General features: G+C 42.7%; 1 protein-coding gene across 5 annotated transcripts in view; it reads left to right on the top strand.

The window, feature by feature from the left end:
• Nucleotides 1-1552: 1552 nt before the first annotated feature.
• Nucleotides 1553-24708, top strand: part of MASP2 (mannan binding lectin serine peptidase 2) — a 70001-nt gene continuing 46845 nt past the window's right edge. For 4 of the 5 annotated variants that reach the window (XR_003852774.1, XM_029577999.1, XM_029578001.1 and 1 more), the window contains exons 1-7: nt 1553-1627; nt 2241-2460; nt 2873-3050; nt 3306-3437; nt 7726-7922; nt 10260-10407; nt 17183-17301. Coding sequence is in view for 4 of the 5 variants with exons in the window: in XM_029577999.1 (XP_029433859.1) it covers nt 1623-1627; nt 2241-2460; nt 2873-3050; nt 3306-3437; nt 7726-7922; nt 10260-10407; nt 17183-17301 (999 nt within the window). In the remaining variant the exon portion in view is untranslated. Of the gene's footprint in view, nt 1628-2240; nt 2461-2872; nt 3051-3305; nt 3438-3929; nt 5881-7725; nt 7923-10259; nt 10408-17182; nt 17302-24708 lie in introns of those variants that run through there. The other variant, XM_029578002.1, reaches the window with a different exon arrangement.

Genomic DNA, 24708 nt, shown 5'->3' with positions numbered 1-24708 from the left:
CTGGTTTAGTTTGCCAGATATATCTTGTATAATGTTAGCATGATCTTGCAATTTCTGTGAATGCTCTTTATTCACTGAATCTAATTTCTTCTCAAAATTGCCCAATTGTTGAGACTGTTCTTACGTGCCATAACTGCCATTAGATCCCAAATAGATTCTAATGTAATCTCCGCCGGTTTCTCAAACTCCAAGGGGTCCACGATGTTTTCTCCTACCTCCTCCTGTTGTGGTCTTTCTCTCGCTGTTTCCAGAGATTCAGCTCCTGCTCCAACAGCCCCTTCTACAGGAGTTTCTCGACCAGCTATCAGGAATGGCGGGACTGTCCCAGCTACCGCCTGGTTGACGGAACCACCACGCTGTGCTAGTCCGGCTGCATTTGCGTCGGGAAGCCCAGCTCCATCGAGAATGCGTAACGGAGAGCTGCACAGCAGCCCTCGAGGATCTGGTGGCTTAAGGTGATCTTGCCAGGTGAGAGAACCGCTCCTCTCGGTTCTTCCACAGTGGCGCTCAAAGCCCCCACTACAGAGCCAGAAGTCACAAAATCAGTGATGTAACGCTGTCCCACAGGGCCGGGTGAGTCTGGTGGGTAGACTCTCACCTTACCCTTCTGCTTGTGAGGCATTCTCGAAAAGGATTTGCAGGAAATACAAAATCAAGGAAATCGGAGAGTGGAGCAGTTTGACTTGGCTTCCTCAAGCCACGGCCATCTTGACTTCTCCCCCTATCTTAGCCTTTCTGGCTATGTGAACTTTAAATGCCCTACTGAGCCTGACCTGGAGGAATTCCAAGGACATCTGGACAGCATTTGAAGCTGGTGACAATTTGTGATGCCTAATTAAAGGGTCACAAGAGCAGAAGGCAACGGTCAGAACCTCAGGCTAGAATGTCATTGCAGGGGCATCTGTAAACACAGCCTAAGATATGAAGATTGTCCTGAATTTTTGAATTGGAATCTCATTGGGTAAAGGCAAAACTGGGATATATCTGTTATTAGGATGACATAATATTTAATTAACAAATACTTTAGAATTGATTTCTTTTTTTTCTCTATTTAATTAAACAAATAACTCATATCCTTAATCTATTTTCTTCTCTTACACATTACCATACCATAACTCACTCCATCTACTAATGTACCCTGAACCTCAAAGTACCCACACAAACAGCAGGTGCAAATAGTTGTAGGTACTTTGTACCCATGTTAAGTTTCAAAGTAAAGGTATTTTGCAAATTGTGCAGTCTGCAGGTAACAAGTACTTGCAAAATTTATCCCAAAATGCATAGATTAAAAATGGCCCCCTAAATGAATGAGGGGTGATGTGGAAGTGAAGGAATAGGAAGAGAGATGAAAGGAAAAACAGAGAGGCAGAGTGCTGAAAGATGTGAATAAAGTTATGGAGGGAAGGATCTATGCTTCTTTCCCTCCTGTGCTGTAAACAGGTCATTACGCTATACTTCACCAGCCAGAGGTTGAGGCCTTGAGCTCTTCATTTAATCTTTAATCTTTAGGCAAACCAACAAAACTTGTATCCAGGTGACTCAAAAGCAAACAATGTGCCTTGAAGCACACAAAATCGAAGTGGTGTGGTGTGGGCGACAGGAGAGAGGTCACTGCAAGAACGATGAGGTGAGAGGTATTTACAGATTTAAATATCTGAATTTTCCAGTTTCAGAAGAGTGAAAATAAAAATAGCAGAAAAACAAAAAAAGAAGAGTATGAGAGAAAAAATAAATACAAGATAGCAACAAGGAGGTAGACTTTTTGACTGTCTTGCTTTGTCTAATATTAAGGACAGGACAGGACATAAAGGGAGATACTGGTGGGTCTGGCATGAAAGACTGGTGGAGAAAAACTGGAAGATAGAGAAGGACTGGACTGGGAAGGGAGACTGGTGGGAATGGGCTGAGGGACTTGTGAAAGTGGCGTAAGCAGGGAGATTAATGGGGCTAAGTTGAGTGAGAGAGGCATTAGTGGAGCTGAGGGGAGATTGTTGAGGAGTGGCTGATGGGAAGATAAACATTAGGAGGGGCTGGGGAAGAGAGACTAGTGGGGATCCTCAAAACGTTTGGAGGTTGAAAAAGGGGTCTGCACACTCAAAAAAAGCTGGTAACCCATAGTCCAGTACTACAAAAGAAAACAATATGAGCACAATAGATGGCTCTTACAATTCTTATCTGCCATCATATGTTTCTATGTTGATGAAAGGTACCGTTTGCTGAATCCTCTCTCTTGTGAACAGGTCCTGGCTGTGCCTTCTCCTCTTTGCCATCTGCTCTGGTACAGACATTAAGTTAAAGGAAATGTCTGGTAGGATTGTCTCCCCTGGTTTTCCAGACTCTTATCCAAATGAAATAAAGAGAAATTGGAACATTACTGTGCCTGAAGGATACATCATCAAAATCTATTTCACCTACTTTGACATTGAGCTGTCATATTTATGTGAATACGACTATGTAAAGGTGATGCTTACAGAGGGGACTGGATGTCTTATTTGCTGCCTTTAGTGTGTGTGGTTCTGCAGAATGCATGTGCACGTGTATATATAGGTTTCTGGGTGCTGGCTCTCAAGGAATATTCATTTAACAAACATAGTGTCAGAAAATAAAGACCTCTTGGTCCATCCAGTCTGCTCAGTTTTGGGTGCTTCTTTGTAACTCCTTCACCTAGTAGTCTGGATTCTGCTGCGGTATTCCTTATTTCCAGTTGTTCTCTCTGTAGTTTCTGGTTCCTATTTTGATTTGTGTATTTTCTACCCCATCTGTGGATTCAAGTGGCTTTTTGACACTCCTGCTCATGTTTTCTCAGTTCTGTCTATAATAGGCTTCAGTGCCAGGATAACAAATGATTCATATGAATTTTCCATATCTGCAGATCAGCTCTGGGAACACAGAAATTGCTACTTTCTGTGGACGGGAGAGCACCGACACAGAGGAAGCTCCTGGGACGAAGATATTCTACTCCATTGACAATACTCTGACACTCACATTTAGATCAGATTACTCCAATGAAAAGAAAGTTACTGGCTTTGAGGCTTTCTATGCAGCAAAAGGTACAAAAGGAAATGTCTTTTTGAGAATGGTACTGGAGAGAAGCAGCATGAGTAAAACTGGGGGGGAGGTGATGCAAAAAGGAAGAGAAGAATGGAGAAGAAATTACTTAGCAAAGAGCTCCTGGTCATATTAATTCCTTTCTGCTCCTTTTCTCTGCATCCCCCTTACCCTCTTTTCCTGCTTCTTAGTTCTTTAAGGACTTTATGAGGGTGTGTTTGTGTTCATTGCAGATTATTATATTTTTACTTCATTAGATATTAATGAGTGTGACAAATACATTGAAGGAGAAAGTATTTGCGATCATCATTGTCACAACTATTTAGGAGGCTTTTACTGCAGCTGCAGAGTTGGCTTCTCTCTCCACAAGGACAAGATGACATGCACAGGTGAGACCTGCAACCTGTATTCATCTTCCACTACCATTTCTGTATCACCCTATCACTGCATAGGTGAAAAACCTTCATCTATCTTTCATCTGAAAAACAGACCTATGTAGTCTCTAAAACTCAAGTATATAATTAATAAAAGTATCACAACCTGCAAAGGCTCTTAAATTAACATTGGATAATTGAGAACAAAACAGAGGCTAATGCAGTAGGCTGGAATTTTTAATACCACTGACCAGGAAAAATACATTTGTATATGTATCTATGCAGTCTTAAATTTTACATGCTAAAATTGTGAAATGGATTAGCAGAAGCTCAGAGTGGCTGTCAGGAGATTAGATACTCAGCCCTATTCTGACCAATGAATAGTGAGCCACCCCCAATTCCCAGAGACTGATCACTCACAGTATAAAGTCTGCATCGTCGTTTTACAAGAGCTCTAGCTCTCATATGCTGATATTCACTGTCCTTTTTCTTCCATTTCTTTTCCAGTACAAGGCATTTAAACTTCTCTTATGACAGATGTACTGGGAAGATTTTATTCACACCTTTCTGAGCCTCCACCAGGCAGATCTGCGTCTTAGTTATTTCAACATTAACCTTATTCCCTTTGCCGATGCATTTCTGATATTCTGATAATAAAATGTTCTTTGCTGAAGGGTGCTAATAAAATCTTTGAACAAAAGACAAAATAAAGTAGACTGTTGATGAAAGCCTCAGTGGTGGGGGGAAAGGCAGTAGAAGACAACCCGTTTCAGAGCCACAAAGGGAGAGAAAGATATAAATGGAATCCTATTAAAAGGAAGAGAGAAATTAAAAGGCCTTGTTGTATAGTCTTGTGGGGTAGAATTAACTGTATAAATGTTTCAAGGGAAGAGCCGCTATTGTTTTTTCTTACTTCACCTATTGTAGGCAACATTTTAAGGGAAGCACCATTTCTTTTTTTCCTGGTTATTGCCTGATGTTTTGATTATTTTCCCAATTCATAGTTCACTTCATTTCAGGTAGAATTGATAGTAATTTGATCCATTTGATGATACTATCTCTAGCAGAGTGTTCAGACCCATTTACTATTATCCTGAGGCAGAGAGAGACATTTTTACACTATAACAGTATTTCTCAGCTTTGTAGACTGCCCCTGCTCTAGCTCAATTACTGTACAAAAATTTGTAATCTTTTTCAGTATAATATGCATAGTTCATCTTCCCTAAATACCATGCTGTAGGACATCAGGATAATCCCTTGTGTATGTTACACTACTGTCGCCAATTCACTTCTTTTTAAATCAGAATTAATTTCTCACACTAGGCACCAGAAACTCATCAAAATATCTGAAACCCTTAACAGATATAAGACTTACTTATGCTTTGTAGTATATGAGACCCTTCCTTTAAAGCTGGAAGTGAAATGAACAGGATAACAAATATATTTGAGTACTTAGAAATAAATGTTAACACTTACAAACACACCCTGGTATTACAGACACGAAATTCCACTCTCATTGCCATTAAGCTGATCCCTTCCACAATTACAGTAGTCTCAGTGATGCCATCCATATTGCCACTGAGCTCCTCCAGTGCTATAGGCTCATGGGTGCCTCACTGAACTGAGCCACCCCCAACTCTACAGTCTAGAGGGCCCCACACTCATCAAGCTGAGCTCTATCATTTCAATAGCCTCACTGGTGCCACACTTACTTATACTGAGTCCTCCCAGTACTCACTTCCAATGAGCAGAGGCCTCCCAGTACCATAGCTTTACTGGTCCCACTCACTGCCACTGAGGATGAGCCTTCCCTAGTACTAGAGTCTCACTTGTTGCTGTTTTAATGTTATTGGTTATTAGTATTTATTCAATTTTCTCCAAGTTCATTTTCCTGTTCCATGTAAGACTCACATGTTAAGTCACTCCAATGTTATATGTAAACCGAAATGATTAGCAACATTGTTGCTAGAATTTCGGTATATAAAAAAATGTTAAATAAATAAATAAATAAATTGTGTCACACTCAGTGATCAAGCTGAGCTCTTTCCAGGAATTATGTTTCAGACCTACTGCTATTTTTGCTGGATACTCATATATATACTCAATTAACAAGCTACTAAATTAGTCAGATAACAGGCCATTAATATGTAATGTACATGTTCTCAGTCTTAGCCAAAAAGCCAATGGGCTATCCTCAGCTCATCACTCGGAACTCATGTTTGACCATGGACAAATAAGAGGCAGAGATGCTACTAGAAACACCAGAACTTTTAGCTACATACACAATATAGGAGTTAAAAATATTGGTTATTTATAGCGTACAGGCCTTGTCCTAGACTGGCAGTAGGATCAAGATTAGTAGCACTGTTTGGTTGAATTCACTGTTTATTTTGTAATTGCAATACTACTTACTGTGAAATAATATACATAGAAAAAAATATTAAATTTGATCAAAGTATTAGTAACAGTCAATGTATGTGCCTTGAAAAGCTTACATTTCAAATTCCAATCAAGCAACAGATGTAATTTATTGCTGTAGTGAAACAGCAACTTTTGGCATATGGTTTTTAAGTTTCATTGATCCACAAACAAAGGCCCTGAGAATCTTCTGCAAAAAATAAAAGGCTATTTTCTACTGGTACAGACTTTTTTCTTCCCTTCATGGGACTTTAACTGGTGGCCCTGAGATACTTAAGACAATGGTCCATTTGCTGTTCTATGAGCTCCTTCCTACTTATCTTTAACAGAATGTTTCTGCTCTGCTAACTCCCATTTCCTCCAAGCAATAAAGCTTTTGAGCTCTGTCCAGGATTTCATATCAGGGCTCAAAAGAAGGAAACCACCAAGTTACTGTAAGGGTCAAGTAAGGTGACCATAAACTACAGATATGGTATATAACATACTGATGGATTGGAAGTGTTTCAGAGAAGGCTAAAAGCACAGAAGTTACAAAAAACATTTTATTTAATAGCCAAGCAAGGCCTCATCATACTGTGAGACAGCGAATAGGCTGTCGCATACTACAGTTTAAAGGACATTGGAAGAGGTAAAATGGCAGGAAAAAAGCAAGGGAATGAATTCCAAATTATTTTCTAGTGTCAGCTGACCAGAAAGCCTCCTGTCAATATATACTAAAAGAAACCAAAATTGTCCCATGAAAGAAAATCTTTTAGAGCTGGGCTGAAAGGTAGTAAAGGCTCTCCATCACTATTAGAAGGGGAGTGTGCAGCTGTTCTCAGCAAGAAGAGTCACACTTACAATCCAAGTTTCCTCTCGTACATGAATACTGGCTGCAGCACCCTCTTCTATTCCAATATTGACACCCTTCCTCCCTAACAATGAACCTGCATAATTGTATTTTATTATTTATAGAATTTTATTTTTTATTGCAAACAAGTTAATAAAAAAATCAGAAATTTTGTAAGCAAAAATGACACTCATAAAACAAATAATTACATTAAACACTAAACAAATTTCCATATTGGGATATTTGCCTCACCTACATCCTTTTCCTTCATACTCCTCTTAACATTTTACACTTTAGTATTCAATTATTCCAGGATCAAGACTACACACACAGCTCTGCCAATGCACCTCACTCCTGCTCTGCTGCACCCCTGCTATTCCAATACTGAGACCCACACACACACAGCTCTGCCAATGCACCTCACTCCTGCCCTCCAGCTCTCGCTATTCCAGTACTAAGACACATACACAGCTCTGCCAATGCACCCCACTCGTGCCCTCCAGCACTCGCTATTCTAGTACTGAGACCCTCACACACAGCTCTGCCAATGCACCTCACTCCTGCCCTCCAGCTCTCACTATTCCAGTACTAAGACACATACACAGCTCTGCCAATGCACCTCACTCCTGCCCTCCAGCTCTCGCTATTCCAGTACTAAGACACATACACAGCTCTGCCAATGCACCTCACTCCTGCCCTCCAGCACTCGCTATTCCAGTACTAAGACACATACACAGCTCTGCCAATGCACCTCACTCGTGCCCTGCAGCACTCGCTATTCCAGTACTAAGACACATACACAGCTCTGCCAATGCACCTCACTCCTGCCCTCCAGCACTCGCTATTCCAGTACTAAGACACATACACAGCTCTGCCAATGCACCTCACTCCTGCCCTCCAGCTCTCGCTATTCCAGTACTAAGACACATACACAGCTCTGCCAATGCACCCCACTCATGCCCTGCAGCACCCCCTGCTGTTATACACCTCAGTTATGCTGTGCTATTTACACCTTCTAATGGAAAACTATTTCTAAAGTGAGTTTTTACCCTTTAGCCAACTGTGAAGAACAGGTCTTCACAGGAACTTCGGGTGAAATTACAAGCCCTAATTATCCTCAGCCTTATGCCAAACTCTCCACATGTAACTACAATATCCGAGTAGAGGAAGGTTTCAGCATCAACCTGCAATTCCTGGAATCCTTCAGCGTGGAAACTCATCCAGAAACTTTGTGTCCATACGACATCCTAAAGGTTGGTGGGATCTCCTGGAAACTGTGGGCAGGAATCACAGGGAATATATCTCATTTGCATATTGAAAATGTTAGAATTCCTATAGTCACTGAAGCTTGAGATCTAATTGTGAACCTTGATTCTAGATTAAATCGACCATCTCACATCAGAATAATTGCTAAATCAGCATATTTTTAAGCTCAGAATGATACAGCATTTAAATAATATTTATCTTACAGACTTGAGGACGGTAGCACAAGCTCTAGTATTATGCAAATCAGACTACTGCAACACACTATATTTGGGGATACCAAATGTTTGATATGAATGTTGCAGTTGGTTCAGAATAGCAGGAAGGATAACAGGCGTAGGTTATAATGCGAGATTTATCCCAAGTCTGCTTATTCAGGAGACAACATAATTTAAAAACTTAACATTCCTACACAAAGCTATTTATAGCCATGGATTTTATTTTAATATGGTTGAGCCTATGTTCCTCAACTATAAACTTAATGGCTATACCATCTTTTAAACAACATAAATTGCAAGAAACAAGGAGCAGAGCATTTTCTATTGCAGTGGCCATGCTATTGAATTCTTTAGAAAATGAGCTAAGAAGAGAGGTTGATTATTTAAAATTTAGGAAGAAAGTAAAGGCCAAGTTCTTTCAACAAAATTATGGGCATTGCTGGGATCTGATCTTGCCTTATTTTTTTATCATTTTATTCCAATTAATTGTTCTATTTTAAGCATTTGTTCATATAGGCCCAGATTTTAAAAGGCCTATGCGCGTAAATCCAGTGGATTTACATGCATAGGAGGCCTTACGTGTATAAATCCAAAATGCCTCATGGTAATTTAAATATGATTCTATATCCCCTCCCCAATTAATATTGGATATCTGTTCAATTATGATCCATTGTAAGTTGTCAAAAACATATTCTGACTCGACACAATGTTGTACCATGGGGGCAGACGTTTTTATTGTTTTTAAACAGGATTTATGTTCTGTCAATCGTACTTTAATAGCCCACGAGGTGCACCTTATATAAACCTTAGGGCATGGACATATCACATAAAACATATTAATGGAACGACAATCATTATATGATCTCTTTTTGATCATATAACCCATAACGGAGTCCTGCCAGCCATTGCCCTCTATAGTGTTACTACAACAGCTGCACGAACCACATTTAAAATGGCCAACTGTAGTGACACAAGGTTGTAAATCCAATAATTGGGAATGAACTACCCTATCTCTGATGTTTGTACACGCAATGTAGCTATCAGTGGAAGATCCAGAAAGACATCATGTAAGGCTAAAACATGCCAGTGTTTTCTTATGGTTGCCGCAATAGTGGCCGTCTCTGTTGTTTGCTTCAACACGCAAACCAGGCGTGACTGTTCTTTGACGAGTTTGTATTGTAATAATGATTGACGATCGGTGAATTTAGTACATTTATAAGCCCTTGAAATGGCTTTATGGGGATACCTTCAGGCTCGAAACTTAGCCACTAGTATATTAGCTTGGCGTTCAAACTCTTCCAGCTCAGAGAAAATTGTTCTAATGTGAAAAAACTGGTTGACAGATAAACCCATCTTGAATGACCACACATGATGGCTATGGAAACGGACTACATTTTTTTTGTCAGTCGGTTTACTATATAATGTTGTCATAAATTGTCCACCATAAAAAGACACCAATGCATCCAAAAATGACATAGACTGAGTGGCCCATTGTGCTGTAAATTGTAAGTTGTCATCTAACGTTATGATGGCTTTACCGAATGACGGTATATAAAACTCAACAAATAAATAAATAACAAATTAATCCATCTACTAAATTCTCTTAGACGGTCCTCAGACAATGTCCAAACTAAAAAAAAAAAATCATCTATATAACAATATATTTTATAAGAACTGTTCTTTGTTTGTTAAAGAAAAAATTGTTTAAAAAAATATGAACAATATGAACAAGGTGGTTAATGATTATACAAACAGAATGGTACTGATTACTGGTCATAACAGTCTTAATCATATATGAAACCACCAATCTCTTCACTAACAATTTTTAACAATTTAATGTTTATATAGACAAACAGAATTAACATGTTTACATTATCTGTTCATTTCAGAAAATTTTGTGTGAATTAGTTGTATTTATTAGTAAACCTTCTTTAGTGGTGAATTTAGATTTTGGTTTATACTATTTTCCATCACCAGAACAATTCACGCTGTAGCTTAAGCTAACTTTGGCCCATGTGATTCATAAGTTATGTCCCTGGGTATTATCTTTACTGGAGGGTGTATGGGTAAATCTGGAGTGAGGTGCTAACTATTTTTCTCATTGTTCAGATTAACACAAGCAAAAAAAAGTATGGCCCATTCTGCGGAGAGACTTTGCCTCAAAAAATTGAGACTGGCAGCAACAATGTGGATATAAGTTTCACGACAGATATCTCTGGGATCCACAGTGGCTGGAAGATCCAATATACAACAACAGGTGGGATGATCAGGAACTCAGTATTTCTTCTAAGGTGCATGGGAGATTGCAGACATATTTCTCTGATAGATATGCTCCAGCCATCCCACAATTTAAATCTTGTGGGGCCCCGTAATCTACAGAAACCACCAGCACTGCAAAATTTAAACAGTGGGATGGCTGGAGCATGCTGGCCCATATTCTCTGATGCACTTGACCTCTGAATATTGTTCTGGCAAGTGGGTTAGGGCCATGGGGCAGATGGTATACACTACAGAATGAGATAAGAAAAGAAAAGCAAGTTTGCTTACCGTAAACGGTGTTTCCGTAGATAGCAGGATGAATTAGCCATGCTGTCTGGGAGCGTCGACGTGACCGGAGTAGGCGGAGCTTCCCTCAATAGTGTCAGAGTTTTCAACTGTGTGCGACTGCATGGTCGTCTTCCCGCGTGTATCAGTTTCTCTCTTTAGTCTCTTTGTAGCCAAGCAAGGTGTTATGGCCACATGGTGCATAGTAGGAAAAAGAAAAATAAGGGAACTGTCTACGGAGGTGGGAGGGCTCGCATGGCTAATTCATCCTGCTATCTACGGAAACACCATTTACAGTAAGCAAACTTGCTTTTTCCCATCTATAGCAGGGCTGAATTAGCCATGCTGTCTGGGAGTCCCAAGCTCCTGGGTTGTGTCCGTCTAGGTTGTAGTTAAAGAAGTAAGATCACAACCCTTGTAAAGTAGACAGTTCTAAGGCTTGGTAATGGTTGACAAGGCTGCAGTTCCCAGAGCAGCGTCTGCAGCAGCCTGTTTGTCAATACAATAGTGTGACGTGAAAGTATGAAGAGAGGACCAAGTTGCTGTTTTGCAAATCTCCAAGAATGGTACTTGTTTAAGGTGAGCAATTGAGGTTGCTGTCGCACGAATTTGATGAGCCTTCGGTTTGGTTATGAGTTTGGTGGAATGCTTGTTGTAACAAAATTCAATGCAATAGCATAACCAGTTCGCTATGGTTCGTTTAGAAACTGGCTGACCTGGGTTGTTTGGATTGAAAGAGAGGAACAATTGAGATGGTCTTGATGGAGAGTGAGTTCTTCGCTTGTAATAAGCCAAAGCTCTCTTGCAGTCCAATGAATGGAGGAGTTTTTCCTGTTCATTTAGATGAGGCTTTGGTTTAAAAATAGGTAAGGTGATTGTTTGATTGAGATGAAATGGAGTAACTACCTTAGGTTGGAATGATGGATGAGGTCGCATAGTGACCTTGTCATGAAAATATTCTAAGTAAGGAGAATAATGAACTAGAGCTTGTAGTTCGCTAACCCGTCGTGCAGATGTAATAGTGACCAGAAAAACGGTCGTCCAGGTGAGGTACTTGATGTGACAGGAATCCAAAGGCTCAAAGGGTGGAGCCATAAGTTGATCTAGCACCACATTGAGATCCCATGGTATTGGAGGTTTTGTCGTTGGAGGTTTTAAATGTAGTATGCCCTTCATAAATCTGGAGATGAGGGGATGATGAGAAATCGGAAGCCCGTTATGATATTGATGAAAAGCTGCAATGGCGCTGATATGAACTCTAAGTGAAGCATATGCCAAACCAGAAAGGTAAAGCATATGGAGGTATTCTAGCAGCTGGGCTGCTGTTGATGTAAAGGGATCTAGTTGTCGAGGTGTACACCAGTCTGTATAGCGGCGCCATTTTCCTGTATAATTACGTCTAGTAGATGGTTTCCTAGAAGCAATTAAAATATCTTCTAGATACGAAGGGAGGCCCAAGTGGGTTAATACAGTCCTTTCAATCTCCATGCTGAGAGATGGAGGGAGTGGTGCATCGGGTGGAGGAGTGTGCCTCCTTCCTGAGTCAATAGGCGTGGGTGATTTCCTAGTGGATTCGGAGGGCATATGGAGAGACACATGAGATATGCATACCAAGGCTGTCTTGGCCACGCCGGGGCTATGAGGATTAAGTCCACTACGTCCTGAATGCATTTTTGGATTGTCCTGGAGATGAGCGGAATGGGAGGGTAGGCGTACAGAAGGCTCCCCGTCCACGGAATGAGGATGGCATCTGGAGCGTTCCGGAGACTGCTGGGGTAGATTGAGCAAAAGCTTTCCGTTTGACAATTCGTTTGCGTGGCAAAGAGGTCGATCATTGGGAAACCCCATTGTTGGAAGATGGTGAGGGCTACTTCCCGATTTAGAGTCCATTTGTGTGGATGGAATACCCTGCTTAAGCAATCCGCTGTGACATTGTCTAGGCCCGGCAGGTAAGTAGCTTGAAGCGTAATTCCCTTCGCAGTTGCCCAATGGAGGATGCGAAGTGCTTCCTGACAAAGCATCCATGAACCTAACCCTCATTCTTTGTTTTTTTTTTTTTTGTGTAAACGTTTTTTATTGGTGAGAACAGGTTAACACTGTAAATAAACAATATAAGGCACAATCAAATCACCATTTTAGGTCAATTATTGCCCCCAGAAACCCTCCCATCCCTCCCCTCACCCTTGTCCATCCATACATCAATGAGATAATCCATTTTACCATGAGTATCCCTCCCAGTAAACATGATACACATTGCCTGCAGTTGAGTCCAAATGATGACCCTCATCCCATCTAAACCACACTCCCTGCCTCGTAATGAACTGTCCAAGTTCATTACGACCATACACTCAGAGAATTCTCTTGAATTTCAATACGCTATTGTGCAATAATTTTTATTAACATACCAAACATGTAAACATATACACAATTAAAATTTATAGATACCAGTCATACCAAACATTCACACATTAAAATCTGAAACCTAATGACACAATGTAATACTTCTTACAGTACATCAGATTAAAGTGCAAAGATAGTACATCTCAAATATTTATAATACAGAAATACTTTTCTTCATAAAGTTTCCAATAATCTCCAACTTCACCGCATTTAATAGGTAGAGAATTTTTTGAAAATATATTCCCTGTGTGTTGTTTAGCACAAGTTCATTACGAGGCATGTATTAGGTCTTTACATGTCCCAAGAGTCACGCCATTGTAAGTATGGGTCCCAAATGCGATGAAAGGCTTGTACTGTCCAGCGCCTTTCTGCTGTCAGATTGTTCATCGTGCAAACGTGGTCCAGTCATCTGAGAACAGCTGCGAAAGTAGGACCCGCTTTTGTTTTCCACGCTGTCGCTACCTCCATCCTGATTGCTCTACAGGCCTTTATACAAAAAGGATGTACTGTTTGCGTTCCCTCCTCACTTATGCTGTGTAGTAGTGCACCGGCAATGGATAGTTTTACCGTGGTGAATAGCACGGTAGCCAAGAATGCTTCCAATTGTGTCCAGAGTGGTGCAATACAGTTCCCTCTCCTTCTTTGTTTATATAGAACATCGTGACCTGGTTGTCTGTGTAGATCATCAGACTTTTTCCCGTGAGGTGTGAGGAGAAGGTTTGTAGAGCTCTCCAAATTGCTCAAAGTTCCAGGAGGTTGATTTGGAGTATACTTTCCCAAGCCGATCAGCGGCCCTGAGTTTTTAAGTGGAGAAGGTGGGCTCCCCAACCTTTCCGGGATGCATCCGTTTTAAGGTTGAATTGATGAGGAGGTAGGCAGAAGAGTGCTCCTCCTGACAAGTTGATTGGTGTCATCCACCACTGAATGTCCGTTTTCATTTGATTTGTAATTCATACATGGGAGGAAAGAGGTTGTTGGAACTGCGACCATTGACTCTTTAGACCCCATTGAAGACTTCTCATATGGAGTCTTGTGTAAGGGACCATGTGGATAGCTGCCACCATATGTCCTAAGAGCTGAAGGACTTGACGCGCAGACGTTTGTTGTTGCTTGTACAACTTCTGAGCTAGGGAGGTGAGTGTGAACCTCCTGTCCTCCGGAAGGTAGACTCTCACCACTGAAGTGTTGAGGAATGCTCCAATAAACTGTAGCATTTGGGTCGGTTGCAGACTCAATTTTTCATAATTTATCAGGAATCCCCATGACTGTAGGCAAGTTATCGTCTGACTGGTGTGAGCTCAAAGGGTATCCTGATCCGAAGCTACCAGTAGCCAATCGTCCAAATAGGGAAAAATTTGGATCGATTGTTGTCATAGGTGAGCCACCACCACCGCTAAACATTTGGTGAAGACCCTCGGGGCTGAAGAGAGGCCAGAGGGTAGGACTCTGTATTGGTAATGTTCATTCAGAGCCGTAAAACAAAGGTAACGCCAGGATGAAGGGTGCATAGGTATATGGGAGTATGCATCCTTGAGGTCTATTGAACATAGCCAGTCGATGGTTGCAGGAGAGGAAGAATATTTTTTTAGAGAGGTCATTTTGAATTTTTCTCTTTGAAGGTATTGAGATTTCAAAGATCTAGGATTGGATGAAGTCCTCTGGATTTTTTTGGAATGAGAAAATAGTGGGAATAGAACCCTTGGTTCTTTTGCATTGGGGGAAGTTTGTGAATGGAGTTTTGGGTGCTGAGAATGTGTAACTCCGCTTGAAGAAATGTGGATTGGGATGATTACCCCAGAGGAGAAGGAACGTATGGAATCTTTGGAGGAATAATTAAATTTAGGCAATATCCTTCTTTTATGATGTCTAATACCCAACGATCCGTAGTGATGGTTGTCCAATTGGTATAGAAGTGCAACAGGCGACCTCCGATGAAAAGCAGTGGGGGTGGCTCGGGTGTGCTCAAAAAGCCGGTGCCTGCTTTTGAGGTGCTGGAGTTGGTTGTTTATGGGGGTGTTGTTGGCGAGGACGTCCACGTGGTTGTTGAGTTGGAGCTTGATACCGTTGTTGCAAGTAACCTTGTGCGCGATAGGACTTGTATGGTCTGAAAGCAGGTCTCGGGAACGACCTTTTCCGGAAGTTAGGGAAATATTTTCTGTAGGATGACTGAGAATCTGCAAGTGTTGTAAGTGCTAGCACTGCAGTTTTCTGTTCCTTAAGGTGTGCAACCTTTTCTGAGAACTTCTCACCAAATAAGTTGTCTCCCATACAGGGAATGTCAGCCAATCTGTCGTGCACGTCTTCTCTTATTGAGCTAGCTCTTAACCAGACCATTCTGCGGGCTGCGATGGCTGTTGCAGAGGAATGCGAGAAATATTCGAAAGATTCATATACTGATTGCAGTAAATGTCGTAGCCCCTCCTCCATAAAAGTAAATGGCTGAGGTAAAGAGTCATCAGGAGCTATGCAAAGGGGGCGTATGTTCTGCAGAGTTTCAAACAAATACTGGATCATATAGAACTAGTGGTGCTGAATCCTTGTAGAAAGCATGGCGGAATGGTAGACCTTGCGACCAAAATCATCCATGGATTTATGCTCTTTTCCTGGAGGGGAGTTAGCATGTAATTTAGAGCGCTTAGACTTAGATAAAGCGGACTCTACTACAATAGAGTTATGAGGTAATTGTACTGAATCATATATAGTGGAATTTCGCATTCTATATTTCAAATCAATCTTCCTGGACGCAGGTCCTGTTGAGTATGGTTTTTTCCACATTTTGTATAGAACAGAGTTTAACACATCATGTGGAGGTAAAGCTGTTGGTTCTGGTGGAGTATTGAAGATTTTTAAAATTCCAAGAACCTCTGATCTAGGATCCGGAATTGTTGCTGTTTGTATTGTCAAGAGATTCCCCACCTTCTCAATGAATTTCGCGTACGTTAAGTCTTCTGGGGGGGAATAGGGTTCTGGAAGCCCTTCTGGTGGGTCTGAAGACATACCCATTGATGCATCACCGTGCGCTATGGTCTTTCGCCGCGTCATAACGCTTCGATGTACCGTGCTCCGAGCATCTATCTTCGTGGCTCCGGCGCTTGAATGCCGATTGCGTCGAATTTATCTGTGACGCACGGGAGGCAGTGGGAACAGAGCCCTGATTCCCGGTAGCTGTTTGAGGGGTTTTAGGAGGAAGGACCTTGACCCCTATGTTCGGCACTAAGTATTTGGCTGACCTTGCCGAATCTCCCGGTTCCGCCGTCGCAGGCCTTTTTCCTCGGCTTTTTGTAGACTTCTCCGGTCCCGGAGAAGATTCTGTAAAGGGTGCTCTCAGATGCGCGATCCAATCTCTGCTTTGTCTTCTGGCCCTGGGAGACATCCGACCACAGTCCCTACAAGAGGACTGGTCGTGCTCCGGGCCCAAACAAATATAGCAATAATTATGCCCATCTGTGATGGACATAATTTTGCCACATTGGCAGTATTTAAACCCGGAGGGTTTAGGCGCCATACTGCCCGCAAAATATCCTGAGAAAAAAAAGAAGAAAAATCTCTGAAAAAGTGCAAAAAATCCGACGAGGATAGAGAGAGAGGGGGAACCACGCGTGCTATTAGCTCGCGGAAAAAAAGAGACTGAGGAGAGAAACTGATTCGTGCAGGAAGACGACCGCGCAGTCACACAGAGTTGAAAACTCTGACACTATCTGAGGGAAGCTCCGCCTACTCCGGTCACGTCGATGCTCCCAGACAGCATGGCTAATTCAGCCCTGCTATCGACGGGAAATGGATGTAAATAAAAGCCGGAGGCACACAGCAGTTAGGCTGCACATGATTGGTTCAGTATGTAGAGTTTGTTACTAATAATCTTCATTTTTTTTCCACAACTATAACACTCTCTCTCTCTCTCTATATGAAGGTCTACCTCTCTCTATATATTATTATTTTTAAAATTAGAGCATTTTTGTGATAGTCATTATCAGGTTTGGGAGTATGAATGTAGGATTTTCCTGAAATTGCAGGCATTTGGGGGTTGCAAGGTGATTCAGACTGCTTACAACTGAACCCTTGGTAACAGTTTTTTTCCTCCTATCCAGCGGTGCCATGTCCTAATCCCACAGTGCCACCCCAAGGCCGAATTTCACCTCTGCAACCTAAATATGTAGTTAAGGAGCAATTCTCACTGTCCTGCAGCACAGGGCATGTGCTGATGCAGGTATGTTACCCGTATAAAGCCATGAATTGGAAAGAGGTTATGTCAATCACGTCAAAAAAGCAGGCAGCAAATAGCAAATTAAAAAAAGCTTCCTTTCTAGCACATACAGAGCAAAGTGCATCTGGCTGGAGTCATTACATTGTGATTACACTAGTAATCAAACTACTCACAGGCTTCCAAAGAGAGATGCCATGATCACAAAAATATTCTCATGCACAGTAGTTGACTCTGCTAGGCAGTGAACTACTGATCTGGCATCTCTCAGCACTAAGATCCCAACAGGCATCGGCATGTCCTGAATCAAGCTGAAGTGTTATCAGAAGATATATATTAAACTTTGCTCAGATTCAAAGCGAATGTGGCAATAACCATAGGGATAAAAAAAAAAGTACTAAAAGGAAATGTAATGTGCTATTCAATTAGAAATAGCACATTTGGTAACAGCAAGTTCTGTCTCATTAATGAATTAGTTGGTTGGACATTCTATGGGCCTTGTTCTGCTCCAGGTAAAAGGTGATGGCTCTTTTGCAATCCAGATTGTACAGGGTTTGTTAAATTTTATGATCATGGAGCCTGGAAAAACAATGTTAGAATGACTGACTGGTTAAGGTATAAATCCGACACCACCTTAGGTAGAACTTGGGATGCATCTACACCACCTCCCTATTGTGATGAAATTTAGCATAAGGTGAATAAGTCACTAGGGCCTGGAGCTCACTGAATCCACAGGTTAAAGTGACTGCCACCAAAAATACAATCTTCCAAGTCATGTACTTGAATTTAAAAGAGGGCTTTCATGAACTAAGCACCACCTTGAGGACCCATGTCACCGACAGTGGCTTAACTGGGAGACTTCAACTGAAACAAGTCTAGTCTAAATCAAACCACAAAAGGCTATTGGTGGTGGTAAGCACCGATTGCACTAAAATGAACCCTGAAAGAGTTAGTCTCGGAACTGGACACTAAAAGATGCAGAAGGTGTTCAAGCAGTTTGTGTGTAGCTCAAAAAAAAAGAAAAGAAGGTCTAGTTCCTTAGCCTTACATCAAATAGCAAACTTCCTCTAATATATTTACTTTAAATCAAATAACTAGAGATCACGTGATGCAGTGAAGGGGATCAGACGTGGGATCTCCCTTCTTGGCCTCTCCACCGCCATCCTACCCCATCTGAAACACCCAGCCACGAAATAAACTGTGCAAAATAATTCTTCAATCTCGGGATATCATTGCTAGGCTGATTGCAGCAGAATGGCCTCCAGGAATGTAAAGAAAGAGAGAGAAAAAGAGAAGACCCGGCTGGCTGAGCAGGCCCTGGAGGAGAGGAGACTGGCGTACCGGATGCAAATTTGGCTGTGGCATTGGCACAGATCCATTCGGCGGTCAAAGAGGCCTTAGGGCCTGAGTTACTCACGATTTCAAACAAGCTGACCGAGTTGACTGCCTTCAAAACCGGCTTTGAATCGCGTTGTTCTGCTATAGAACAGCGGGTCTCAGATGTGCAAGACGACCAACAAGCCACACAAAAAGAGACTGACCTCATCAAAGCCACGCTCCTGAAACAATCCAATCGCCTGGAAGACCTTGAAAATAGATACCGCAGATCAAATCTGCATTTTGTGGGTTTGCTAGAAATGGTAGCAGAACGTGACCTGGCTGCCTTTCTGGAGGAATGGCTGCCGCGAGTGTTGGAGCTTCCCTTGTCACATGGCCTGCTACGGGTAGAACGTGCCCATAGACTTGGTCCTAGATGGGATGCGGCAGCGAGGCCAAGGGTCGCGATCGTGAAAATTTTGAATTTACTAGCATAAAAACGCAATTATTCGGGCTACGCGAGCCGGGAAGGGGATTGAATTTGAAAACTGTAAGATACTCATCTTCCAAGATTTTTCGGCTGGTTTAAGTCAACAACGGAGGGCTTTGGCACCATTTTGCAATCAGCTATATGCATTAAATATAAAGGCAGCACTTGTCTACCCAGCGCGTATCCGAGTACCGACTCCCGATGGCGTTTGCTGGCTCACCAACCCTGCAGAGGCTCAGGAATTTCTTAAAGCGTATGATACATCTTCCCCACCTCCATCGGGAACTCCCTGAGCGACCTGGCACATTACGAGGGAAACTGTCCTCTCTGATCATGGGGCTTGCCGAGAGTACATGCCTTCTGATACCACGGCCTGACTGAGATCTGCGGAGGGAGATACGGAAAATGGATCCTCTCTATATTTTATTTTAATTTCCTTTTCATGGCTCCTACTGCTATTTTCCCTGCTCGAGGATATCGGGTTCCTTCTGTTCAGACCTGATCTCACATGGCAGAGCCTGGATTTGCCATGGCCTCGCACGCTAGGGGGATGAATGCCCCCCCCCCCCAGCATGCCGGGCTGCTCCCTGCCGCAGGACTTACAATTTTCAGGCCATAGTGTGGCCCGCGTGGGGAGACTGTGCGTGGGCCCTACTTCACCTTTTTTGTATTCCCTTATGCATGGAGATCTATTTACAATTGTGTCAGACCTTCTTCTTTTTTCTAAGCCTGTTTCAGGCTGAAGAGACATTACTCGGTCACAGTTCTTATTACAGTAAACTGTAGTAGTTGGGAACCTCGACAGAGGGACTGTTTTGTTCTGTCTGGGTTATTTACACTCCCGAGGTATTTGGATTGTGTTCTTGCTAGGCTCCTTAAACTGGGTGTTAAGTTGATATTGCAATTGATTCCTATTCACAGTGGCGGCGGGGGGGGGGGGGGGAGGTGTTTGGGTGGGGGTGGAGACGTCATCTGCGTAAAAGTGATCTCCATTAGTTCAAGGAATGAGCTTCTGGGTTAGAAGGGGGCCAGAGGTGGAAGGAGGGGAGGGGAGGGAGGTTGGGAGGACGGGGGGGGGGGGGGGGGGGGGGGGGGGGAAGGTGGGGATGGGGGTTTGCTGCTGATTTTTTGTGGTTTATATGTTGTGTTTGGAGTGCAAATGTGAGTTGTCTGTGTACGACTGACTCCAGGGGGAAATGGGCGGGCTATGACGGGGATCTTGGCTGGGAGGGTCCCCGTTCCACATTTAATTTTCAAATCCTTTCTTAAATACAGGGGTGCTGCGATAGATGGCTAATCCAAAGGTACGGTTGATATCCTGAAATATATGTGGTATTAATTCCCCCATCAAGCAAACGAAAATTCTCACACAACTCAGAAAGAAATAGGCTGACCTGGTATTCTTCCAGAAAACACACCTTACTGATCTGGAACATGCCATAATTGGGTGGGTTCTGTACGTTTTGCCTCCGCTACTACCAAATCTGCAGGCGTCACCATTTTGATAAATAAGAGACTGCCCATTTCTATTAAACATGAACTCAAGGATCCCCTTGGTAGGTACATCATATTAGTATTTGAACTTTTTCAAACTACTATGGTGTTGTGTAATCTATATGCCCCCAATAACCCGAGTACAGGCTTTTTCCAGAAAGTTCTTGACCAGCTGGTACCTTATATGGATTCTCACTTGATAGTGGGGGGTGATTTCAACACTATCAATGACCCTCAATTAGACAGGGGAGGGGCCAATTAGTCGGAGTCGCGGTTCCAGGGGTAAACACTTTTCACTTTTTGAACACGAATTGGGATTAGCAGATGCCTGACGTACCCTGAATCCTACGGTGAGAGATTTTACTCACCTCTCGCGGGCGCATGCCACTTACTCTCGCCTGGACTATATCCTGCTGAGTACTGGCCTGTTTCCAGACTTGTAGATGCGGGAATGGATGATATGGTAATATCAGACCATGCACCTGACTGGGTAGAATTGACTTGGTCGGCAGCGAATTCTGTCCCCCGGCAGTGGCAATACCCATATTATCTTGATGGGGATTTGGGATTCCACGAGTATCTCCAGGCTAAATGGAAGAACACTCTTAATAATGAACCACACGTGGGTGACCCGGTGCTATACTGGTACACTTCCAAAGCAGTTATGCGTGGGGAGATCATTTCCTATGTAGCCCACAGGAGGAAAATGATAGATAAATGGATCTTTAGTCTGAATACTCAGCTGTGGCGAGCTAAACAGAAATTGCTCCATGATAATTCTCCGGCACAGAGGAACACCTTCTTATCTGTCCAAAGCGCTTTAAATTTATTATAACATCAATGAGCGAAAAAAAGCATGTTGTACTATCAATATAAGCTTTTTCAAATGGGGAATAAATCTGGTAGAATACTGGCCAACTTAATCAGAGCACGGCGGGCATCTCATTATGTGGCAGCGCTGAAGTCCTCAACGGGCCATTTGGTAACGGACACCCCCACAATCTTAAAAACTTTCAGGGAGTACTATGCCACTCTCTATATGGCAGAACACTGGGACACAGAGTTGTCTTCAGTTCTGTGATAGGATTGATGTACCCCAAATCACCCTTGAACAGCAACTCCAATTAAATCAGCCGATTTCGGAGGTGGAGACCAGGCACGCTATTTGGCAGGCGAAGCATTATAAGGCCCCGGGTCCCAATGGTTTTACCGCTGAATACTATAAGATTCTGTTTGATGCCTTGATTGGTCCGCTTACTAACACTTTCAATGCCCTGATTGATGCAGGCTCCTACCCTAGTCATTGTAATGAAGCCCATATAACTCTCATCCCTAAGCCTGGGAAGGATCCACAATCCCCGAGATCCTATAGACCTATTTCCCTGTTAAATGTTGACCAGAAATTGTTAGCCAAGATTCTTGCTGATCGGCTGGCCTCAATCATACCTTCCTTGATTCGACCTGATCAGGTGGGATTCGTACAGAAATGTTACGCGCTGGCCAACATAAGGAGAGTAGTAGCCGCCGCGATGGCTCTATGCACGCAGGTGGAGGAGCCCTTTCTGGCCATTAGTTTTGATGCGGAAAAGGCCTTCAATTGGGTGGAATGGTCTTACCTATATCATATTTTAGAAGCCATGAATATTACGGGCTGGTTTTCCGAGGCGATTCACCTCTTGTACCGGGACCCCACGGCATTAATTGTGGCTAACCAATCCAAGTCTGAGAGCTTCTCCAGTCACCAGGGGACTAGGCAGGGCTGTCCTTTATCCCCTTTACTGTTCATATTACAACTCGAACCCCTTCTTTTGGCTATACAGGCAGCTCGACAGGTTAAGGGTGTTCGATTCCAAACCAACACCTTTAAATATGCGGCCTTCGCCGACATTGTAGTCTTCATAACCAATCCCAAACAATCTCTGCCCAGTTTGTTGTCCCTATTCTGGGAGTTTGGATCCTTCTCTGGCTTTAAATGCGCTGCGTTGCGAGATAGGTGGGAGGGCCCTTTTCCCTTACAATGGGCCGCTGACCAGTTTTGGTATTTAGGTATTAACTTGTCCACTAAGCCCTCCCAACTTTATGATTTGAATGTGCTCCCTTTGGTGGCCTCCACCTTGGAACGATTTTAGATGTATATGACCTCCCAGGGATAGCGGTCTCTCCCGCTATCCCTGGGAGATCGTATACATCTTTTCAAAATGACCATTTTGCCTCAATGGCTCTGTTTTCCAAAATTTACTGTTTACCCTGAAAACTAAGGACTATGAGGAAAGACTAAAGAGGTTAGGACTTTTCAGCTTGGAGAAGAGACGACTGAGGGGGGATATGATAGAGGTGTTTAAAATCATGAGAGGTCTAGAACGGGTAGATGTGAATCAGTTATTTACTCTTTTGGATAGTAGAAAGACTAGGGGGCACTCCATGAAGTTAGCATGGGGCACATTTAAAAATAATCGGAGAAAGTTCTTTTTTACTCAACGCACAATTAAACTCTGGAATTTGTTGCCAGATGTGGTTAGTGCAGTTAGTATAGCTGTGTTTAAAAAAGGATTGGATGAGTTCTTGGGGGAGAAGTCCATTACCTGCTATTAAGTTCACTTAGAGATTAGCCACTGCCATTAGCAATGGTTACACAGAATAGACTTAGTTTTTGGGTACTTGCCAGGTTCTTATGGCCTGGATTGGCCACTGTTGGAAACAGGATGCTGGGCTTGATGGACCCTTGGTCTGACCCAGTATGGCATTTTCTTATGTTCTTATGTTAACAAAGTAGAGCGGGGGATGCGGAGTTTCTTTTGGAAGGGGAAAAAATCTACAATAGCACTACGGCGGCTACAGGGGAAATGGGGTGCCGGGGGTCTTAGTGTCCCAGACCTTCATCTCTACAATTTGACTGGTAATTTGCGGGTGCTGCGGGAAAGGCTAGTAGGGAAAGCCTTCTATTCCAACCTCCAGGCTGAGCGCACTCTTCTTGGCTCTCTAGACTTGCGATATACCTTGCAGAACACAGTAGACAAGTTGAATTTACCTGAGCCCTTGCTTGGCTTGATCTCTCTGCTTCGACATGCATGGCTTGAGTTTGTTAAATTAAGGTGGATCCCTAAAGTGTGTGCCTACTTGCTACCTCTGGGAGGTAACTTGGATTTCTCCCGGGCTCCTCTTCTGCAATATTTAGAAGATAGGCGGTTAAAGGTATTACTCAATTGGGCCATGTCTTAGATGACACAGGGCAATTGCTTACTCCACACAGGATGTTGGAACTTTATGATCTGCGGAATCTCTCTGTGTTTTAATATCTGCAAATTGCCCCCTACATTAAATCGATACCAGGGGAAGTGTAATGCCTACTGTGTTTCACACTGTGGTGGATTTTTTCCGACTGGAGAAAGTACCAGTGCCATTGCTCTCATATTACTATAAGAAATTAGGGAGGTTGCTTATCAAGCCCCGTACTCTGTTAGCGGAGCGCTGGAACAAGGATAGAGTATTTCGGGTAACAGAAGTCCAATTAGGTGCCTGTTTTAGGTGCCCTGCAGGGATCTCCTCAAACTCCTATTATAGAGAAATGCAATACAAATTTCTCTGGAGAGTGTATATCTCCACACAGGTGGCATTCCACACTACCTTGGTACCGGTGGCTACATGTGGGAAATGTTCGCTGTTCCATTTATGATTTATTATTAATTACTTTCTATTTATCAGATGCCTTGTTTAATGTAACGCCTTAGCCGCGAATGTTCTGTTGTAATGGAAACCGATATGATTTGATCGTCTTTCAAGAATGTCGGTATATAAAAATTCTAAATAAATAAATAAATGTAACCGAGAGGTTGGAACCCTCTCATTTGTTCTGGGGTTGTTTCGTAATCAAGCGGTTCTGGAGACGCATTGTTGCTTATATGGCCAATTTACTGGGAGTTGCTTTGCAAGCGACGCCTCTATTGTTGCTTTTTGAATGTATTCCCCTCTTGCGCATCCGCGAAGCAGGGTCTCGCCTGCTGTTTATGAAAGCCTGTTTTGTGGGGAAAAAGTTAATACTCCTTAACTGGACAGAATCGACTGCACCTTCCTTTTGGGCTTGGAGAAATCACTTACACCGACTGATGCAAATG

This window comes from Rhinatrema bivittatum, chromosome 15, assembly GCF_901001135.1.
Source record: "Rhinatrema bivittatum chromosome 15, aRhiBiv1.1, whole genome shotgun sequence".
NCBI classification, from domain to species: domain Eukaryota; kingdom Metazoa; phylum Chordata; class Amphibia; order Gymnophiona; family Rhinatrematidae; genus Rhinatrema; species Rhinatrema bivittatum.
Note: the sequence above shows the minus strand (reverse complement) of the source record. Positions and strands in the feature narration are given on the sequence as shown.